This window comes from Schistocerca gregaria, chromosome 7, assembly GCF_023897955.1.
Source record: "Schistocerca gregaria isolate iqSchGreg1 chromosome 7, iqSchGreg1.2, whole genome shotgun sequence".
NCBI classification, from domain to species: Eukaryota; Metazoa; Arthropoda; class Insecta; order Orthoptera; family Acrididae; genus Schistocerca; species Schistocerca gregaria.
The window spans coordinates 164,719,574-164,740,579 of NC_064926.1; the positions used below are offsets into that span (position 1 = coordinate 164,719,574).

Below are 21,006 nucleotides of genomic sequence, written 5' to 3' on the forward strand. Positions count from 1 at the left end.
TTTGTGTCTTGGATGCTGTAAACATTCATCCAATTAATTTCTTTGAGCAATCTCCTAAACTTCTCAGTTTTGACTGTTTTATTGGCCTTCTGTACACAGTTCTGATAGATGTTTTACCGTGACAATTTTCAAAATTTAATGTTAGGTGTTGCATGTCATGGTCAGATAGCCCATTTACTACTGGTTTTGTAATGTGGCTTAGTTGCCTAGAATTGTCTATAAATAAAGTATCAATGGCAGTCTAAGAACATTTGTATACGCTAGTTGGGAAATTTACGGTAGAAATTAAATTGAATGACAATGTAACTGATTTCAGTAGCTATTCACTGATAGTGTTTTTCAGGACATCTATATTAAATCACCAGCAACCCCTAGTTCTTTGATTTTTTAATTTTAGGTGAGATAATAAATCTTCAAGACCGTTTATAAACAGGTTGAAATTTCCTGAAGGTGCTTTGTATATGGCTACTAATATAAAGGACCTATTATGAAATTCTATCTCTGTTGCACTTGCTTCTAAGTGCTGCTCTAAGCAAAATTTATTAATGTCAATACTCTTAAATTTAAAACTGTTTTTAACAAATGTGGCAACTCCTCCTTTCTCCATCTTTTGTCTACAGAAGTAGGAGGCTAACTTTAATACTGTATGGTTTAACATATCTATACCAGGGGTCACATGATGTTCAGAGAGGCAGATTATATCAACTGGGTTCAATGACTCTAATTCATGAATGCACATAAGTAGTTCATTAATTTTATTTCTAAGCCATCGAATATTTTGATGCACTAAAGATAGTTGGCATTTCACATTTACCGAGATGAAATCGGGTGGAAATAAAATTTCTGCTGATTGCTGTAAATTTTTAACCAACAGCTGTGTTTGCTCATCCAATGTGCGAGGATTATGCTCTTTGATTTCTTTATCAAACTGAAGGTTTGTTTCAATCTTTACTTCTCTCAGAACTTGACTTCATTCTGTCCTACCTATCTTAAAAAAGGTGCTGCTCCAGCTCCTGTGACCACTGGTATTTCCTACAATGACAGTTACAGTGTACACAGATATGTTTAAACAATCATCCTTCTTTTGCTCAATTTGTGAGTGGAATGGCAAGCAGTCCTAACAACTGATACAGTTTGAAGTGCCTTGTGCCATACATTTCATAGTGGTTTGCAGAGTATGGATGTAGATGTGTATGTTCCAGTGAGACAGTAGAGAAATACTGAAATTTCTCATAGTGCCAATAGCGAAACTTTAAGTAGCTTTGGAAATTTATACATAGTTTCAAAAACTAGGATTATAGTTTTCTCCTTTTAAATATTTTAAAGAAAGGCGTTTAGAAGTCAAGAAGCTTATGTGTTCTGACACAAATTAATAATGCGGATAATAAGATTAAAACTATATTTGATATTATCAAGTGGGAGATGGGGCAGCCTGACAGTGCACAGCCCACAATAGTAATAAACCTAAATGATGATGTTGTGAGTGATAATTGACAAGTTGCAAGTATTGTTAACAACCACTTTCTGAATGTAGCAGTAAAAATAGGGTTAAAGGGTTCAGTTGAAGAAGCAAAAAAATATGTTAAAAATGTCATTCCCCAGGACTTTAGGCCTTTAGAAATAACACCAACATCCCCCACTGAAATTAAGGAATTATAAATATACTGAAAAAAAGAGCTCATGTGATGTTGATTGCGTCTATAATAGAATTTTGAAGTGTTGTTCTAATTTAATAAGTGGAACCCTTAGCGATATATGTAGTGCTTCGCTGTCATACGGAATTTTTTCAGACAGATTGAAATACTCAATTGTGAAACCTCTTCATACGAAAGGGGACAAGAGTGACTTAATTAATTATAGACCAATCTCACTGCTGACTTCATTTTATAAAATATTCGAAAAAGTTATGTATTCAGGAGTAGTCTCACATTTAAGTGAAAATTATTTACTCACCTTGTCATAGTTCAGATTCCGGAAGGGTTACTTGACTGAGAATGCTATCTACACATTTACCCATCAGATAGTACAAGCCTTCAATAACAAATTATCACCAGTGTGTATTTTTTGTGATTTGTCCAAGGCACTTGACTGTGTGGATCATGTGACACTCTTAGAAAAACTCAGGTTTTATGGAATTGAAGGCTACACACACAGCTGGTTTGAATCATACTTAATGAACAGATAGTAAAAAGTTGTGCTGAATAGCACAAATAATGTTGGGAGAGTGGTAAATTCTAGTGAATGGGGAGTTATCATAAAGGGAGTCCCATGGGGTTCACAGAGCGAGGTGGCGCAGTGGTTAGCACACTGGACTCGCATTTGGGAGGACGACGGTTCAATCCCGTCTCCGGCCATCCTGATTTAGGTTTTCCGTGATTTCCCTAAATCGCTTCAGGCAAATGCCAGGATGGATCTTTTGAAAGGGCATGGTGGATTTCCTTCCCCATCCTTTTCTAACCCGAGCTTGCGCTCCGTCTCTAATGACCTCGTTGTCGATGGGACGTTAAACACTAAATCTCCTCCTCCTCCTCCTCCTCCTCCTCCTCCACGGGGTTCAATTTTAGGTCCTCTGCTGTTTCTTATTTGTGTGAGTGACCTCCCACTTAACGTTCAGCAAGTGCAACTAATACTTTTTGCAGATGACACAAGTCTTTTAATAAATCCCATTCCAGGAAAAGCAACTGAAGATATTGTTGAAGATGTCTTTCAAAGAATTATTAAGTGGTTCTCAGAAAATGGACTCTCCCTTAATTTTGAAAAAAACTCACTATATCCAGTTCTGTACACCGAATAGAGTCATACCATCAATTGATGTAGCATATGAACAGGGATCAATTAACAGGGAAGTTTTCTCTAAATTTTTGGGTTTTCACATTGATGACAACTTGAACTGGGAGAAGCATATTACTGAGCTTCTCAGACAACTAAGTTCAGCTTCTTTTGCTCTTCACATGGTTGCTAATCTTGGCAATAAACAGATCAGCCTCCTAAAGTACTTTTCATATTTCCACTCAATAATGTCTTTTGGAATAGTTTTCTGGGGTAACTCACAACTTAGATATAAAGTATTGATTGCACAAAAGAGAGCAGTGAGAATAATTAGTGGTGGTCACCCAAGGACATCATGAAGGCACATTTTCAGAGTTAGAGTACATATATTTGCTAATGAAATTCATTACAAATAATCCATCTCAGTTCGTGAAGAACAGTGATGTTCATACATACAACACTAGAGGGAAAAATGATCTTTCCTATCCGTTATTGAAGCTGTCAGTTGCTCAAAAAGGAGTACATTAGTCACCAAGAAAAATCTTTGATCATTTGCCCATTAACATAAAGTGTCTGGCAGGTAGCAAATCAAGTTTTGTATCTAGCTTAAAATCATTTCTTTTTGACAACTCCTTCTACTCCATGGACGAGTTTCTGTTTCAGAAATGGCAAAAAAAAAAAAGAGTTCCTCTAAATGTAGTTGCATGTGTAGAACTAAAAAATTCAGTAATGTTAATATTAGTACTATTCATGTGTGTATATATATCTTGTACTCTGACTTGTTCCACATCATATCGATAAAACAATTGGGAAAATGATGTATGTTACATGACATAACTAAAACTGCATTGTTATTTACTAGACCATTCTGTCTCTCTGTTATTTCATTAATTTTCTAAGTTGAGTGTTCTCTTTCATATCTTTAAATAGCACTGAGCATGAGTATCGTGTGTGTGTGTGTGTGTGTGTGTGTGTGTGTGTGTGTGTGTTGTCCTTCGGTAGAAACTTCCTTCGTAACTTTCCCCAACATAACATATCCCTCTATTAGTTGTGGAAGCTAGGTAGTGTGTCACTTATTTATATGTGTTTTTAGTGTCTATTGGCTGTAGTATATGTTTTGCCTGCAGTATACATTTTGCCCTCTTAAGGTAAGTAATAGCCAGCAGTTCTGTCTCATAATGTATTAGAAATTTGAGCTTAGGCATTTTATCTCTTTATATGCATATTGTATCTCATATTTTTACATTTGCCTTTAACACTGACTGTTGCACAATAAATTATTGCAAAGTTAAGTAAATTAATCCATTTGTATAATAAACTAATTTCACTTGAAAATATTTTTACAGGATGCCTTGAGTCAAAGAGTGCGTAATGTGTTGACGTACAAAGCTCATAACTGGTTAAAATCACATAAAATAAAAGCCTTCTACACACACATTGATGAAGTGAAGTTTGAAGAGGGAGCAAAAGCTTTACTGCAATCTTCTGGAGTTGGGAAGCTGAAACCCAACATCCTATTGATGGGTTATAAGGCTGATTGGACAGAATGTGATAGAAATGAACTAGTGATGTATTTTAATGTGATCCAGTAAGTTTAATTAAACCTAGGTCTCGTTAATGGAACATGAAATGCTGCTAATGCAATATGACTCAATAAAAACTGTCTGGATGCAATTGTAGAACAAGTGTCAACTATGGCTATTATTTGCAGCAAGGCACTGGACATGTACATTGCAGTAGCCATACTACGACTACAGGGTGGCTTAGATTACTCAAAAGTGGTAGCTGATGAAGAGGATTTGTTGAAGATGGCCAACGGTGTAAATTCAGAGAAAGGTGTATCAATAGTGCGTCAGAATTCCCAAGAAAGTCTTCCTCGAAATCAGTCTTTCCCTCAGATTTCACAAGGTTGGTTCATATTTCTATGTGGGTTTTCTGAAATATATGTTTTCAAATGTTTTTGAATGTTTCTCATTATGGAATATTATTTACTTTATAATTATTTGAATAAAATTTCTAATTTTTTTCTTTTCACATAATTATTCCAAAAAATATCACTATTTTTAGTTTTCCTTCTACAGTATCTTTGTAGAGTTTCAGATAATGCTGAAAATTTAAAAGTAGTTATTTCATTTACCAAAAAAATTATAAGATGTTAGTGAAATTTAATATGTTATGTTGTTTTTTTCCTCCTTGATTCCGTTTCAATGAAATGAAGATCTGTACAAATTTATCAGTGTAGGAATTCGTCAGATAACAAAGTCAAGGGGTAAGTTACAGAGATGTTAGTGTTGTTTTGCACACTTCCAAAAACAGTTCGGTGTATATACACGCTTCTGTGCATGCCCTGCGGCCTCTTCCTTGCAAAATGTATACCATAGAGTGTAGTTCTAAAATGTTTAGCACAGTTCACAAATGCTTCATTTTTGCTTATCATAGCCTCAAGCTAAGGCTGTTGGTTATTTCTACGAATGTAGCATAGTGGGCTTAATAATATCTTGAGTGCTGCGCTATCTTCCTGATACTTATTGTGTAAATGAAGTACAGAGATCTTCTTTCTAATAACCATGAGTGAAATAACAATAATACCTCACATAATACAGTAAAGTTTATAGTATCAGTACTGTGCAAACTGTTATGCCCAAGATATTAAATCTCTCATGTTTTGAATGCGGGGAGCAAATAGTACCTGATTTTCAATTTTTCATATGATGTGATATATCTGGATATGGTAGTTTGATTTCAGTGTTAGTTCTTGGCATAAACTAACATTAAAAATGTATTGAATAAACCTACTTGATAAACATACTTGCTGATGAAAGGCTAATTAGCAATTATTTTTGGTCTTAAGCTCCAAATTGTATGTAAATGAATTTATTTATGAAAATACAAAGTACAGTCACCAACAAACTTTACATATTCGCATACTCCTTTACCTTTAACTCAAATGAATACAGATTCATTTACAGATTTTTTCTCTTATTACGAGTATACAAAGACAATGCAGAAGGCGACATATAAGCTGATTTACCAAAGTCTTTATTTGCAAGTTCTGCCATATGGTAGGTACGATAGGCAATAATGTCTCTATCAATGAAACTTTCAAGACCAGGTACGTTTGGAATTCCTTTACCTCTGCGTACAATGGTTACAGTGAGCAAACGATTACCATGTGAGAAAGTATCATTAATGTCAATACTAAAATTAAGTCTACAACCACAGAAAACACAAGGTCCGTCGACAAGTGCTGTAGCAGCAACACTCTTAACTGGTATGCGGTTCTTCTTCTCTCCAGCTGTTGTGGCGAACTCGATGTTCTCGGTGGTTTTATACACTGTCTGTTTGTTGTTGCAGTTTGAGGTTGTGAAATGAATATTTGAATAAAAATGAAAATCCTAATGGGGAGGTTGGGATTAGGTGGCAGATAACTGAAAGCCCAGCTAAAAGTCATGTTGTATAAGGAAGAAGGAAGGAATCTATGAAGTAAAAGGCATCCAAAAGAATTGAAGATCAAAGATAAATTAATATGTAATGCACCAGCTTCAGTTCAGAGATGATGGAAGGTAGCAATATAGCAAGAAGTAAAGGTTAGACAAAGACATGGGAGAGAGAGGGAGGGGGGGGGGGGAGAGAGAGAGAGAGAGAGAGAGAGAGAGAGAGAGAGAGAGAGAGAGAGAGAGAAGGGGGGGGGGGGAGAAAGAGAGAGAGAGCTGCTTATCTGTGGAAAAAGAATAAATAAGAAAAATAAGTAGGTTATGACCTAAAAATTGCCATAAAGGAAGGATATTTTTGTGGTGGGGGAGCAAGTTATTGTAACAGAAGCTAAGTATAGCAATATTGGGAGGATATATGTTAGAGAGTATCCAAATGGCCAAGGATCCAAAAGACACATTACATCAAACGCAGGCTCACATGTGGAGCTGGTCAGATTGTTTATTAGCTACCATACATTAACTACGTAAACTTTTATTCAGTGAATGATCACCAGCAGACAGTTAGAAATCATAAGTGAAACCATACTCATTGTCCACCACATATATGATCGATAACCAGCTACTGAGCATGCTCAGTGGCATTGCCCAAGAGATCTTAGAGCCTGATTTGCTGTACAGGCCATTTGGATCGTCTACCCAACAGTACTTTCCCAGTAGTCTTGACTGAACAACATACCCTCTAATACGAGGGTTGGAACTTTAATGGTTGCAACTATTTATTTAGTGCTTGTACAAAATAGATACTTGTTTCAAAGTTTTACTGACCTTCAGAGTAGTCACCAGCATTGAGTATAACTCATTGCCAGTGATGTGGAAGTCGTAGGATATTCTTAGCAGTGCCAGTTGTGTTGACAGTTCAAGTGGCGTGGTCTGTTGCCTGATTCTGAAGCGAATGGCATGAAGTCAGGCAGTAGACCATGCCACTCAAACTGTCAACACAACTGGCACTAGTAAGAGTATCCTATGACTTCCACATCACTGGTAAAGGGTTATACACAATGTTGGTGACTACTTTGAATGTCAGTAAAACTTTGAAACATGTATCTATTTTGTATGAGCTGTAAATAAATAGTTGCCACTATTAAAGTTCCAATCCTCGTATATACTCTCATCCTTTAACCCTCCAATATTTACTATGTGCTAACTTATCCCCCTTCCTCTATGCTGTTTGTTGGAATTTTACCTTGGTTTAATTTTATTATTTATTGTTTTTTCACCTAGGAGATACTCCTTTTACTACCCTTTAGTTTTCCCTCCATTTTTTCCATCTCCTTTTCCCCACTATGTTTGTCTTGTTTCTCGGTATTTTGCTCTTAATTTCCTGTACTTTGCTTTATTCTTCCACTTCTCGTTTTTACGTCTCACTCAATCCTTTTCTTCTGTTGTCTCTGAAGAGAAGATGATTTAGCATGTACTAATGACCTCCAGATTTCTGTGAAAACTTTTGCTTCATCTTTTCCTTCTCTTATTTTTATACAAGGTAGCTACTTCTTAGATGATATTTGAATGACTTTCCCTGCCCCACCACTTTCCCCATACACCCAAGTATCTCCCAACTGATTATTTTGCCCTCCTCCTCCACCCCCTCGCCCATCACAAGAATTAACTGATAGTTTCAAAGGCTAGTTTTGTTGTTATGTGTTTCTGTTTGGAACACTGTGAGCTGTGATTCTTGATATTGTATCTTCACCATCTTCAGGACCTGAATGTCCTGAATGTCGTATTTTTTTGTTTTGTTTTTGTATCCCACATGTCTCTTTATGAATTAGACAATTAACTATTGTTGTTGTTGTGGTCTTCAGTCCTGAGACTGGTTTGATGCAGCTCTCCATGCTATTCTATCCTGTGCAAGCTTCTTCATCTCCCAGTACCTACTGCAACCTACATCCTTCTGAATCTGCTTAGTGTATTCATCTCTTGGTCTCCCTCTATGATTTTTACTTTCCACGCTGCCCTCCAATGCTAAATTTGTGATCCCTTGATGCCTCAGGACATGTCCTACCAGCCGGTCCCTTCTTCTAGTCAAGTTGTGCCACAAACTTCTCTTCTCCCCAATCCTATTCAATACTTCCTCATTAGTTATGTGATCTACCCATCTAATCTTCAGCATTCTTCTGTAGCACCATATTTCGAAAGCTTCTATTCTCTTCTTGTCTAAACTATTTATCGTCCATGTTTCACTTCCATACATGGCTACACTCAGAAACGACTTCCTGACACTTAAATCTATACTTGATGTTAACAAATTTCTCTTCTTCAGTAACGCTTTCCTTGCCATTGCTAGTCTACATTTTATATCCTCTCTACTTTGACCATCATCAGTTATTTTGCTCCCCAAATAGCAAAATTCCTTTACTTCTTTAAGTGTCTCATTTCCTAATCTAATTCTCTCAGCATCACCCGACTTAATTCGACTACATTCAATTATCCTTGTTTTGCTTATGTTGATGTTCATCTTATATCCTCCTTTCAAGACGCATTCCATTCAACTGCTCTTCCAAGTCCTTTGCTGTCTCTGACACAATTACAATGTCATCGGCGAACCTCAAAGTTTTTATTTCTTCTCCATGGATTTTAATACCTACTCCCAATTTTTCTTTTGTTTCCCTCACTGCTTGCTCAATATACAGATTGAATAACATCGGGGAGAGGCTACAACCCTGTCTTACTCCCTTCCCAACCACTGCTTCCCTTTCATGTCCCTCGACTCTTATAACTGCCATCTGGTTTCTGTACAAATTGTAAATAGCCTTTCGCTCCCTGTATTTTATCGCTGCCACCTTTAGAATTTGAAAGAGAGTATTCCAGTCATCATTGTCAAAAGCTTTCTCTATGTCTACAAATGCTAAAAATGTAGGTTTGCCTTTCCTTAATCTTTCTTCTAAGATACGTCATAAGGTCAGTATTGCCTCAGGTGTTCCAGTGTTTCTACAGAATCCAAACTAATCTTCCCCGAGGTCGGCTTCTACTAGTGTTTCCATTCTTCTGTAAAGAATTCGTGTTAGTATTTTGCAGCTGTGGCTTATTAAACTGATTGTTCGGTAATTTTCACATCTGTCAACACCTGCTTTCTTTGGGATTGGAATTATTATATTCTTCTTGAAGTCTGAGGGTATTTTGCCTGTCTCATACATCTTGCTCACCAGATGGTAGAGTTTTGTCAGGACTGGCTCTCCCAAGGCCGTCAGTAGTTCCAATGGAATGTTGTTTACTCCGGGGGCCTTGTTTCGACTCGGGTCTTTCAGTGCTCTGTCAAACTCTTCACACAGTATCGTATCTCCCATTTCATCTTCATCTACATCCTCTTCCATTTCCATAACATTGTCCTGAAGTACATCGCCCTTGTATAGACCCTCTAAATACTCCTTCCACCTTTCTGCTTTCCCTTCTTTGCTTAGAACTGGGTTTCCATCTAAGCTCTTTATGTTCATACAAGTGGTTCTCCTATCTCCAAAGGTCTCTTTAATTTTCCTGTAGGCCCTATCTGTCTTACCTCTAGTGAGATAAACCTCTACATCCTTACATTTGTCCTCTAGCCATCCCTGCTTAGCCATTTTGCACTTCCTGTCGATCTCATTTTTGAGACATTTGTATTCCTTTTTGCCTCCTTCATTTACTGCATTTTTATATTTTCTCCTTTCATCAATTAAATTCAATATTTCTTCTGTTACCCAAGGATTTCTACTAGCCCTCGTCTTTTTACCTATTTGATCCCTCAGTGCTACCCATTCTTTTTCTACTGTATTTCTTTCCCCCATTCCTGTCAATTGTTCCCTTATGCTCTCCCTGAAACTCTGTACAACTTCTGGTTCTTTCAGTTTATCCAGGTCCCATCTGCTTAAATTCCCACCTTTTTGCAGTTTCTTCAGTTTTAATCTACAGGTCATAACCAATAGATTGTGGTCAGAGTCCACATCTGCCCCTGGAAATGTCTTACAATTTAAAACCTGGTTCCTAAATCTCTGTCTTACCATTATATAATCTATCTGATACCTTTTAGTATCTCCAGGGTTCTTCCATGTATACAACCTTCTTTCATGATTCTTAAACCAAGTGTTAGCTATAATTATGTTGTGTTCTGTGCAGAATTCTACCAGGCGGCTTCCCCTTTCATTTCTTAGCCCCAATCCATATCCACCTACTACGTTTCCTTCTCTCCCTTAACCTACACTTGAATTCCAGTCACCAACGACTATTAAATTATTGTCTCCCTTCACTATCTGAATAATTTCTTTAATTTCATCATACATTTCTTCAATTTCTTCGTCATCTGCAGAGCTAGTTGGTATATAAACTTGTACTACTGTATTAGGTGTGGGTTTCAGTTTTCTTTCTCCTGATAACGACATCCTCTTGAGTAGACCCGCCCAGAGATCCGAATGGGGGACTATTTTACCTCCGTAATATTTTACCCAAGAGGTCGCCATCATCATTTAATCATACAGTGAAGCTGCATGCCCTCGGGAAGAATTACAGCTGTAGTTTCCCCTTGCTTTCAGCTGTTCGCAGTACCAGCACAGCAAGGCCGTTTTGGTTATTGTTACAAGGCCAGATCAGTCAATCATCCAGACTGCTGCCCTTGCAACTACTGAAAAGGCTGCTGCCCCTCTTCAGGAACCACACGTTTGTATGGCCTCTCAACAGATACCCTGCTGTTGTGGTTGCACCTACGGTACGGCTATCTGTATCACTGAGGCATGCAAGCCTCCCCACCAATGGCAAGGTCCATGGTTCATTTGGGGGGGGGGGGGGGGGCAGATTAACTGTATAAATTGAAAATAAGTACCACAGGCAGAAGATTCTCAGGTTATTTTAAAGATAATGTACATAATGCTAGTTCTTCTCTGTGTTTTATTGTGGTACTAGCCTTTTCCACATGGTATCACACACATATGCATTCGACAAATATATTGCACACATCTCCTCTCCTTCAGCCCTCTCTCTGTTCACCTATTCCTCTTTCACCCCCTCTCTCTATCCATATCCTCCTCCACCTCTTTTTGACCATCTTCTATTCCATCTCTCTCAGACCATCTCCTCCACCCACTTTATGTCCATATCCTTGTGGCCCCCTCCCCCTGAATCTTCTCCCCACTTCACCATTTTCATCTCCACCTGCCCCCTCTACCTATTCATCTCCTCCTGTTGCTCTCTGTAACCATCTCCTCTTCCCCCTCTCTATACCAATCTCCTCCTCCCACGTTCTTTGTCTCCTCTCCTGCTCCATATGTCTGTCCATCCCCTCATGCTCCCTTTCTCAGGACATCCCCTACTATTCCCTTCCTCACTGTCTACCCACTCCCCTCCCTCTACCCAGTCCCTCTATCTTTGAACATTCCCCTGGTTGTGTCCATTGGAGTATGTAGCCCCTGCATAACAGGTTAGTGAGCAGGCTGATATTACTCAAATGCAACACACCTATCATGGAGGAGCACCTACACATCAGGGGCTTGAATTGTTTTTATTTTTTTTATATTTTTATTTTTTCCCCTTCCGCATATGTTGGTTGATACAGCAGCCCAATACAGTTCCCAGACAATATGCTTTTTGCAGGGCAGCCTTTATGGCAGGGGCTGAAAAAACAACATTTTTGCCAGGGGTGCACTAACGTTAAGAGTTATGAGGTTGTAAGCCTCACATCCCTGTAGTCATTAAGTTTGTGAACCAAATTTGGATGAAATTGATTTAGAGATTTGGGCGGAGATACTAGATGCACATACGTACAAATAGTTTCACACACACACACACACACACACACACACACACACACACACACACACACTCTCTCTCTCTCTCTCTCTCTCTCTCTCTCTCTCTGTCTCTCTAGCTTTATCCCCACAGCTTCTCCTGCGTATGCATTTGACACATATCTCCTTGTCCCACCTTTGTGTCCACCTCTTCCTCCTCCCATTTCTCATCCTCCCACCTACAACTGTCCATCTTTTCCTCCCTGCTCTCTCTGTCTCTTCATCTCCTCCGCCCCCATCACTCTGTCCACCTCTTCCACCCCTCTCCTTTTATATAACCCTCTAACCTGGTTTCTCTGTCCATCTTATCCTCCCTTTCTCTCACTGTACATCGCTCCTCTCCTGCTCTCTGTCCATCACCACCCTCCCCACATCTGTCCTCTTCATACTCCCCCCTCTTTCACTTCCCACCTCCCTGTTTAGCTGTTCACCTGCACACATGTAGCCCCTGAAAGGCATTCTGGTACTGCCCACACAATCCACCTGTCATGCTGGGCAGCCTACATGTTAGGTATAGAACACACTAGGCACTAGTCACTAACCCCTACAGTGCTGATTCAATGTAGCAAGCTGTTCGTATGTGTACACATCTCATTCTTACTCTTCTCTGTGTCCATCTCATCCTGCCCCTTCTCTGTCCACCTCATGCTCCCACATCTATCTGGCCATCTCCTCTTTCCTCCTCACTCTGTACATCTCCTCCTTTCCCCTCTCTCTATATCACATACTACTCCCCTTCTCTCTGTCCATTTCCTCCTCTCGTCTCTTCCTTTCCATCCCCTCTCTATGTCCATCTCCTCCTCCCCCCCTCTCTCTCGATCCATCTTCTCCAGCACCCATCTCTGTTCATCTCTTCCTTTTGCTCTCTCCCAGTGTGTCTCCTCCCCCCTCCCCATGTGTCCATCACCTCCTACCCCATCTCCTTATTTATCTCTTCTTCCCCTTCTCTCTCTGTCCACCTCCCCTTGCTCCCTCTCTCCATCCACCTCTTCCTGGCACCCCTCCTCTCGCTCTCTCTCGCTCTCTATCTGTATCCTTCCCTGCGCTCCCTATCCATTCACTCCTACCCTTCTTTCCCTATCCATCCCGTCTTCTATCCATATCTGCCTTCTTTGTTGCCCCTGCAAAACAGGTTGACAAGCAAGCCAATATTACTCCCACAACATGCCTGTCACACAGGGCAACCTATAAGGCATGGGCTGAAAAAAAAGTACATTTTCCACTATCTCTGACCCTATTGAAGCTGTGAGGTTATTGTGCAATGCTGATACTAGTGAAGCTTGAGGTTTGTGTGCCAAATTTGTATGAAATCAGTTAAAGGGTTTGTGAGGACATCCTGGACATACACACAAACATACAGTTTGCTTTATACATTCATGTTCAGAAAAAAATAATACATTGAATGACTTGAGATAGGACATTCATATTCACAGGACATGTACATTAGTATTTTGTGCAGAAATTCTGAGTAGTTGAGCGAGTGTCCACCCATGTGTTTGCCATGGACCCTGACAACTTCTTCCGTACGTGCTGGCATTGACACATATAAGGCATCCATGCTGCATTCACCTGTTTCCAAAGTTCATCTGTGATGGTTGGCATTGTGCCACTGTGCTGCACCCATCGTTCCACCATTTTCCATACATTTTTGATTGGCAACACGCCTGTTGATCTGACAGACTACGGCAAAAGGCTACTCCTGCACAATATGCTAGCTGTGCAGGGCAGCTTCCACATTGGGGTTGGGTAAGTTCTTCTTGCCCTTGAGGTGTAGGCTGTTTAGGAAAGCAGGTTGATAATGCAGGCTGATACTACCACCACGTGCCCGTCATGCAAGTCAGCCTACAATTTGAAAAAACTGTTTCTTTTCCATATCTCTGCTCCTATAGGAGCTAGGAGGCTGTAATCCCCACAGTGCTGATACACATGAAGTATGCTGTTTGTGTGCCAAATTAGGATTAAATCGATCCAGAGGTTTTGGAGGACATGCGGACCATACATACATGCTTGCTTCTTTATTTTTATGTATGTATGTAGAAAATAGGCTACAGTACTGAACAGAGCTCAGCTTTAGAAATTTTTATTGATTATATGAAGTAAAGCAGCTTAGTTTCAAATTGGCATTATAATTAGGTATTTTTTCTTGCACATGCTTAATGTAATATCGTGTCATCCTTATATAAAATCAACTAAATTGAAAATTAAAAACTGTGATATATATTGGTAAATACTTCTTTTAGTAACATTAATCATTTTATGTCTCGTATCTCCTGTTGTTTCCAGTAACACTGGGGTAGATGGGATGAACAGAATTTACAATATGTGTATTGTAAAAATCGAGAAAAAGTCCAAAAATTGTTACTGTTTTTAGGAGAAAAGTAATGTAATATAATCTGTGTACTGATTATATATTATACATCCAGTGTGACGGTGGTTATTTGATGAAAATAAATAAATAAATAAAATAAAATAAACATCCTGGCTCAGTCTTGCTACTGGATGTGAAATTTTTGAAGTAGCAAAAATTGTAATTGTTTGCTATGTAATTTGAATTTTACTCCAGTACACACAGGTTTTTTTCTGAGAATCTACATGCCTTATTTCCATAAGGAGACTGCAAAATTTTCAAGTACATAGTATGTTCATAGATTATTATTTCAATCAATGATGGACACCACTGGAATAGGAATTGTGGATGTGACTTGTCAAATGTTAGCAGTGATACATCTTCTTTGAAATGCAAAGTGGAAAAGTAGGAGTCAACTGATATAAAATACAAATTTCGTAGTGGGTTTATATAAGAGAATTTTGTTTATGAATTTCATGAAACACTCCTTTTAATCACATGCTTCATTTGAACAAAAGTATTATAAATTTCAAATTTCTCTTTTGGTCACAGGTGACATGAAAATAAAACCTAAATGTTCATATATGCAGAATTTCCTGAAAGGCCAAGAAGAATCTCAGCAAACTTCTCCAGTATCATGCTGTCATTCCTGATGTGTGACTTTTAAATCACCGATATGCTAGCTGCTTATCTTTATTGGAGAAACAATACTGCATAACTGAGCATGTGGAATATCCAGATAAATTCAGAATGCATGTGGCCATATCACATTGTTATTGGTTGTTAATTATGTCTCTGCAATGGAAAGCTGCTCTTGACTCAGAGCTTCTGTTAACAGAAATGAACATCTTTCACTAAATGATCTCTTCACTGAGAAAGAAATCATTGCTCACTGGAAGGTGGCATATGAAATTGGAGATTTGATTTTGTGAGGAACTTGGCAACTGCCAGCCACTGCACCTACTGGCAGTCCTTTCCAGGTTGTCCCGCATTTCACTACAGTCCTCCGGCATTGCAACCTCCCTGTAGCCAACAGTATTATCTGCACATAGCTTCAAAGAACTTCCGATGCTGAAAATATGTGCTATTTCATTCTTTTGCAGCTACACAGATTTACACTTTTTTTTTTACTTTGTTTGAGGTACACAACATTCTTTCAGCTTCATTTTCATTGTATAGAATTGAAAATTTGTCAATCCTGTGGTAACCCCAGATGCGTTGAGTCAAGTTACCAACCAACCAAAATCTGGAAATTGTTTCTTTTTCTGTGTTTATTATTGACATGACTCTTTTGTCATGAGATGCATATATTCTTCTTCCAGAGTGGACACATAATAACACTGATTTGTAGTGGCACTTGAATGTTGCCTCTCAGTGACAAATATGTATTCAAGCAGAATGTGGTTAGATAGCCTTAACATGCCATTGTAAAGTGTAAACTGAGAGGTTTTGGTTTGTGTACATTTCTTGCAGGTTATCCAAGTAAGAACTCCTGTTGATGATGGCATTATTTGGAATAGAGCCACTTGCTAACTAAAATAGCAAAGTCTGTTGGTTCTCTGATAATTGGGGAGTCTTGGATGTTGAGGCTAAGCAAATTCAGAAAGCGAGAAAGCAAAACAGGGTGGTGTACTGTGGGCTATGGCAGCAGGAAGGTGAATGCACTTAACAGACATTCACACAGTTGTCGAGGAAAAGTGCTACTTATGTGATTGAAGAGGGAACAGAGAAGTAGACTCATTGAAAATGTGGACAGGAGAGCAATGAATCCTGAGCATTGGATAATGACTTCTCTGGGATGATGTGTTGCTTTGGTCTGATCTCAGAAGAAATTGCAGCAAGCAGTGATTTGGTGATATTGGCCTTATCAGTATTTTACTAGCGGTACTATTGTCCTAAGGCAAAGCCACCAGACAGTTTTTAAAAAAACTCTTACAGAACCTCCAAAAATCATAATTTTCACATTCAGAAGATGACAGGAGGTATAGTTGATACTACAATGATAGAAAGCAATTTTATCTTCACTATTTGGTGGTAACTTTTGAGATGAGTACAGAATGTACACTTGGTGATAGTTTGTACATGAAGTGGTGTTCTAACTTGGAAAAACATAGAACAGATGCAAAAAATTGCTTAAGTATTTTGACTGACTTCATTTTCAAATATATTTGACACAACATAGCCATTGCACTAAATTTAAAATATGTTCATCAATCATGCATGTTCTGAAAGTACACAAGAGACACCTACGACACTATGGGAACACATGCATAATATATGGCAACTACATTATTTTTTACCGCTTGCTTGTTAGTCTCACGAAGCACAAACATATGACAGTGTTAATTGTTATTGTTTTAAATATATTTTAGATTGTGAAAGGTAATAGTAATTTGGAATGGGTGTCAGACAAAGTAAAATTTCTTGAAAGAAGACTTTATTTCTGCTGAGACTCTGCATCCTTTTTATTTAAACTACTGTTGGTCATTTTTGAATATGCAGTCATTTTTAACAGACAAGTTCATGAATATATGTATCTAATAGTACAGCATCCTGCAAAACAAAGTGCAGTACATGTTCTGATTCATGCTGATGAACAAACAGTAGGTAGGTGCAGTTGACCAAATATAGGTAGGTGCAGTTGACCAAATAAACTAGTGTACAGTCTCAACAGAAATGATGTCATCTGTCAAGAAATTTCAAAGGACTGTAAACTAAACACCTGAGAAAACAAATAGGCTGAAACTTGTCTAAAAAATTGATAATATGCTGTATTCAGATGTTAGTCCTCACTCCTGTAATATTAATCCATATCAGTTTTCACTCTTTGCATACCATAACTTGTTCTCAGTTAAAAGCAGCATTTGCGTACTAACTTTTTTTTTTGTATGAAACTTAAGAATTACCTGATATTACTTTTGTGCCCTAACAGAGAACTTAATTTCAGCTTAATGTACCTATTCATTGAATATTTCACACTATTAAATTACTAATCCTCTCAATTTAGTCCATCAGAATGGAAGTTGCATGTAGTTGGATTTAGAGAAATTATGGGCAAAGTTTAAACCAATCGTAAATAAGTCTCTGGAGAAGTATGTGCGAAGTAAGTGGATCAGGGATGGCAAAGACTAACCATGGTTTAGTAACACCATATGGAACATACTGATGAAGCAGGGATTGTTGCACTCTTGGTTTAGAAAAGAATGTGCAAATGTCAGTGGACAAAAGTTATGAGAAATTTGTGCATCTGAAAAAAAGATACCTTATCAAAAGATCTTGTCAAGAACCTGAGGAAATTCTGGTCCCATGTAAAATCACTAAGCGGGTCAAGGCTTGTACCTGTTAACTTCTTGACCAATCTGAAGTAGTTAGCAACAGGCATCCTTGGCATAGAGAAGTGAAGGAGTTGAAGTTTAAATTGCCTGGTCCAGATGGAATATAAATTCAGTTTTACAAAGAGAACTTTATGACATTGTCCCCTTACTTCACTTACATTTATTGTGAATCTCTCATGCAGTGCAAAGTCCCAAGTGACTGGAAAAAAGTACAGGAGACTCCTGTCCATCAGAAGAGTAAATAAAAAGTGGACCCACATAATTACAGACCTATCCTTAACATTTGTTTGATGTAGAATTCATGAACATATTTTGAGTTTGAATATGACAAATTTCCTTGTGACAGATAAGTTTCGTTTCACAAATCAGCACGGATTTAGAAAGCATTGATCATGGAAACTAAACTTGCCCTTTTCTCACATATTCTGCAAACCACGGATGGAGGACAACAGGCAGATTCCATATTCCTAGGTTTTTGGAAAGTCTTTCGCACAGACTTCTAAAGAATGTCTGAGCTCGTGGAACAGGTTGCCAGATATGTGATCAATTTGAAACTTCTTATGTAATTGAACCCAGTATGTTGTCAAGACAAGAGTATCATCAGAAGTACTCAGGGAAGTGTGACAGGACTGCTCTAATTCTCTACATACAGAAATGATATGATGGACATGGTGAACAGCAATTTGTGGCTGTTTGCTGATGAGGCTGTGATGTGTGGAATAGTGTTGTTATTGAGTGATATAAGAAGACTTACACAAAATTTGTACTTGGTGTAATGAGTGGCAGCTTGCTCTAAATGTAGAAAAACATAAGCTAATGCAGATCAATAGGAAAAACAATCCCATGATGTTCAAATACAGCATTGGTAATGCTGCTTAACAGTTATGCCAATTAAATATTTAGGCATAATACTGCAAAGCGATCTGAAATGGAATGAGCACATAAGATCATATATCCAAGTTGTAACAACAACAGCTTTGGTAGAAAATTAATAACTGTTGATAATTCAATTTATTATCTGTCCTGCTGGTGCTTCTCCAATGGGCTTACATATATCAAGAACCCTGTGACTCAGTATTATGTTATCTGATTGGAAACTTTATTGGGAGAATTTTGGGTAAGTGTAGTTTATAGAACACATGTGTGATGCATTCTTAAGTAGTGCTTGAGTGGTTGGGATTCCCAAGAGGTTAGATTAAAGGAAGAAATCAAAGCAAGTGTGTGGTGGGCTGCTAGATTTGTTACCAGTAAGTTTGATTAACATTTTATTGTTACGGACATGCTCTGTGAACTGGAAGTAAGATCATGTTCTTTTCATGAAACATGAAACACTGTTGAGAAAATTTAAACAGCTGGCATTTGAAACTGACTGCAGAATAATTCTACTGCCCCCAATGTACATTTTGTGTAAGGACCACAAAGAGAAGACAAATTTGGGCTTGTACAGAGGCAAATAGACAGAAGTTTTTCCTTGCTCTATTTGTGAGTGGAACAGAGCATTAAATGATTGGTAGTAGCACAAGGCAACCTCTGCCATGCAGCATACAGTGGCTTGAGGAATATGTACGTAGATGTAGGGATAAGCATAGGTTAGTTCTCCAAACATTCATAATAATACTATTAAAAACACTTATTAGATTTCATTCGAGATAGTCTGTCCCTCTTTTTACCACAATACATGAACTAAATCATTTCATGACAATGTGCTCATGTTCATGATTCTTTACACGGCTTATGATTTTATGAACTTACAAAGAATTTTGTCTGGTGCTGTAAACTTCCTGTAAGGATTTTTGGCATATTGTTCATGAATGAATGCCTGGAATTTCTGTTTTGTTGCAGGCATATTCACTCATTGTTTTATCCATTGTGTCCATTGGTCATTTTGTGGGATTCTGATGATGAAAATATGTGATATATGTTTATGATCTTCATTGGCCGAAGTGTCATAATGGAGCTCAGAGTGTAGAAGAGTAACTTTCTCTTTTTTATTTTATTTTATTTTAAGAGAAAAGTGTGTGGCACTGGGGGGGGGGGGGGGGGGGGAAGGAGGGGGGCACATAAAAGGAAAAGGGGGCCTCAGTTAAAGCAAACACTAATGGCCATTATTCTTAGCAGTTATAAAATGAAGTTTGTCACAGATTTCAGTTTTATTTCTCTTCGTTATTCATTTGAGATTATATCCATGTTTGAAAAGTTAAACAATTATACTTTTCTGAAGGTATTTGTCTGGACTGTTGGCTTGTATGATGATGAAACAAAGACAACACAAAATTCAGACAAGAAGGGAATAGAAACTTTTAAAATGTGATGCTAGGGAAGAATACTGAAGATCAGATGGGTAGATTGAATGTTCAGTGAGGAGATACTGATCTGAATTGGAGAGAAAAGGAATGGTTGCATTCTGAGTTATCAAGCAATCATCAGTTTGATAATGGAGGGAAGTGTTGATGGGGTACAAACGGTAGAGATAGAAGACTCAAATACAGTAAGCTTATTCAAATGGATGTAGGTTGCTGTAGTTAGGAAGAGGTTAAGAATCTTGCATAGGATAGACTAGTGTGGAGAGCTGCATTGAAACATTCTTCAGACTGAAGACCACAACAGTAACAACAACAGTCATTATATGATAGGAAAATACATCTGTGGTAGAGGCAAGCGACCATTCAGATTCGGCAAAGCTTGAAAATATGGAACAATCTTGATCACACAGTTGAAACTTCCATCATCAGATAAAAATTAATGACAACAAATAAATGTGTAGATACTAATACAGATATGCACAGGAGTGGTGCATATACAGAATTTTCAATTTTTACAATTAATCCCATACTTACATTTAAATAAAACTTTAGTGAAAGGTTCACTCAAGTGAGCTCATAGACTGGATCCAATACAGATCCAATCTCATATAGGTGTATTTGACAGTGCCGCTGTCTGTTCAAAGAGGACCATTGCCAAACTGACTTTGGATAAGGTATCTGAGAAGTAAACAAACACTGGTATGTAGTGCTAGCATTGCCCATAGAAATGGAATCTTGTATGCCTATATGAGAGGAGACCTGTGTTATATTCAGCCTGTTTGCTCACTTTCATGAGCCATTTACTAAAGTTTGATTTAGAAGTATGATATTAATTGTAGAAATTGAAAATTCTGTTATTTTTCTCATTAATTTCTTTGAACACTTTATCCCACAACTTCTATCTGATGATGAAATTTTGAAATGCGTAATGCTTAATAAAGAATTTCTATGTATCCAAGTTGTAACAACAACATCTTTTGTAGAAAATTGATAACTGTTGATAATTCAATT

The 21,006-nt window shown here is 38.0% G+C and overlaps 1 protein-coding gene across 1 annotated transcript in view; it reads left to right on the forward strand.

The window, feature by feature from the left end:
• LOC126282233 (bumetanide-sensitive sodium-(potassium)-chloride cotransporter) overlaps positions 1–21,006 on the forward strand; it is a 584,688-nt gene that overhangs the window by 521,996 nt on the left and 41,686 nt on the right. Inside the window, exons 12-13 of the mRNA XM_049981810.1 lie at positions 4,116–4,357; positions 4,481–4,677. Of these exons, the coding sequence (XP_049837767.1) occupies positions 4,116–4,357; positions 4,481–4,677 (439 nt within the window). The remainder of the gene's footprint in view (positions 1–4,115; positions 4,358–4,480; positions 4,678–21,006) is intronic.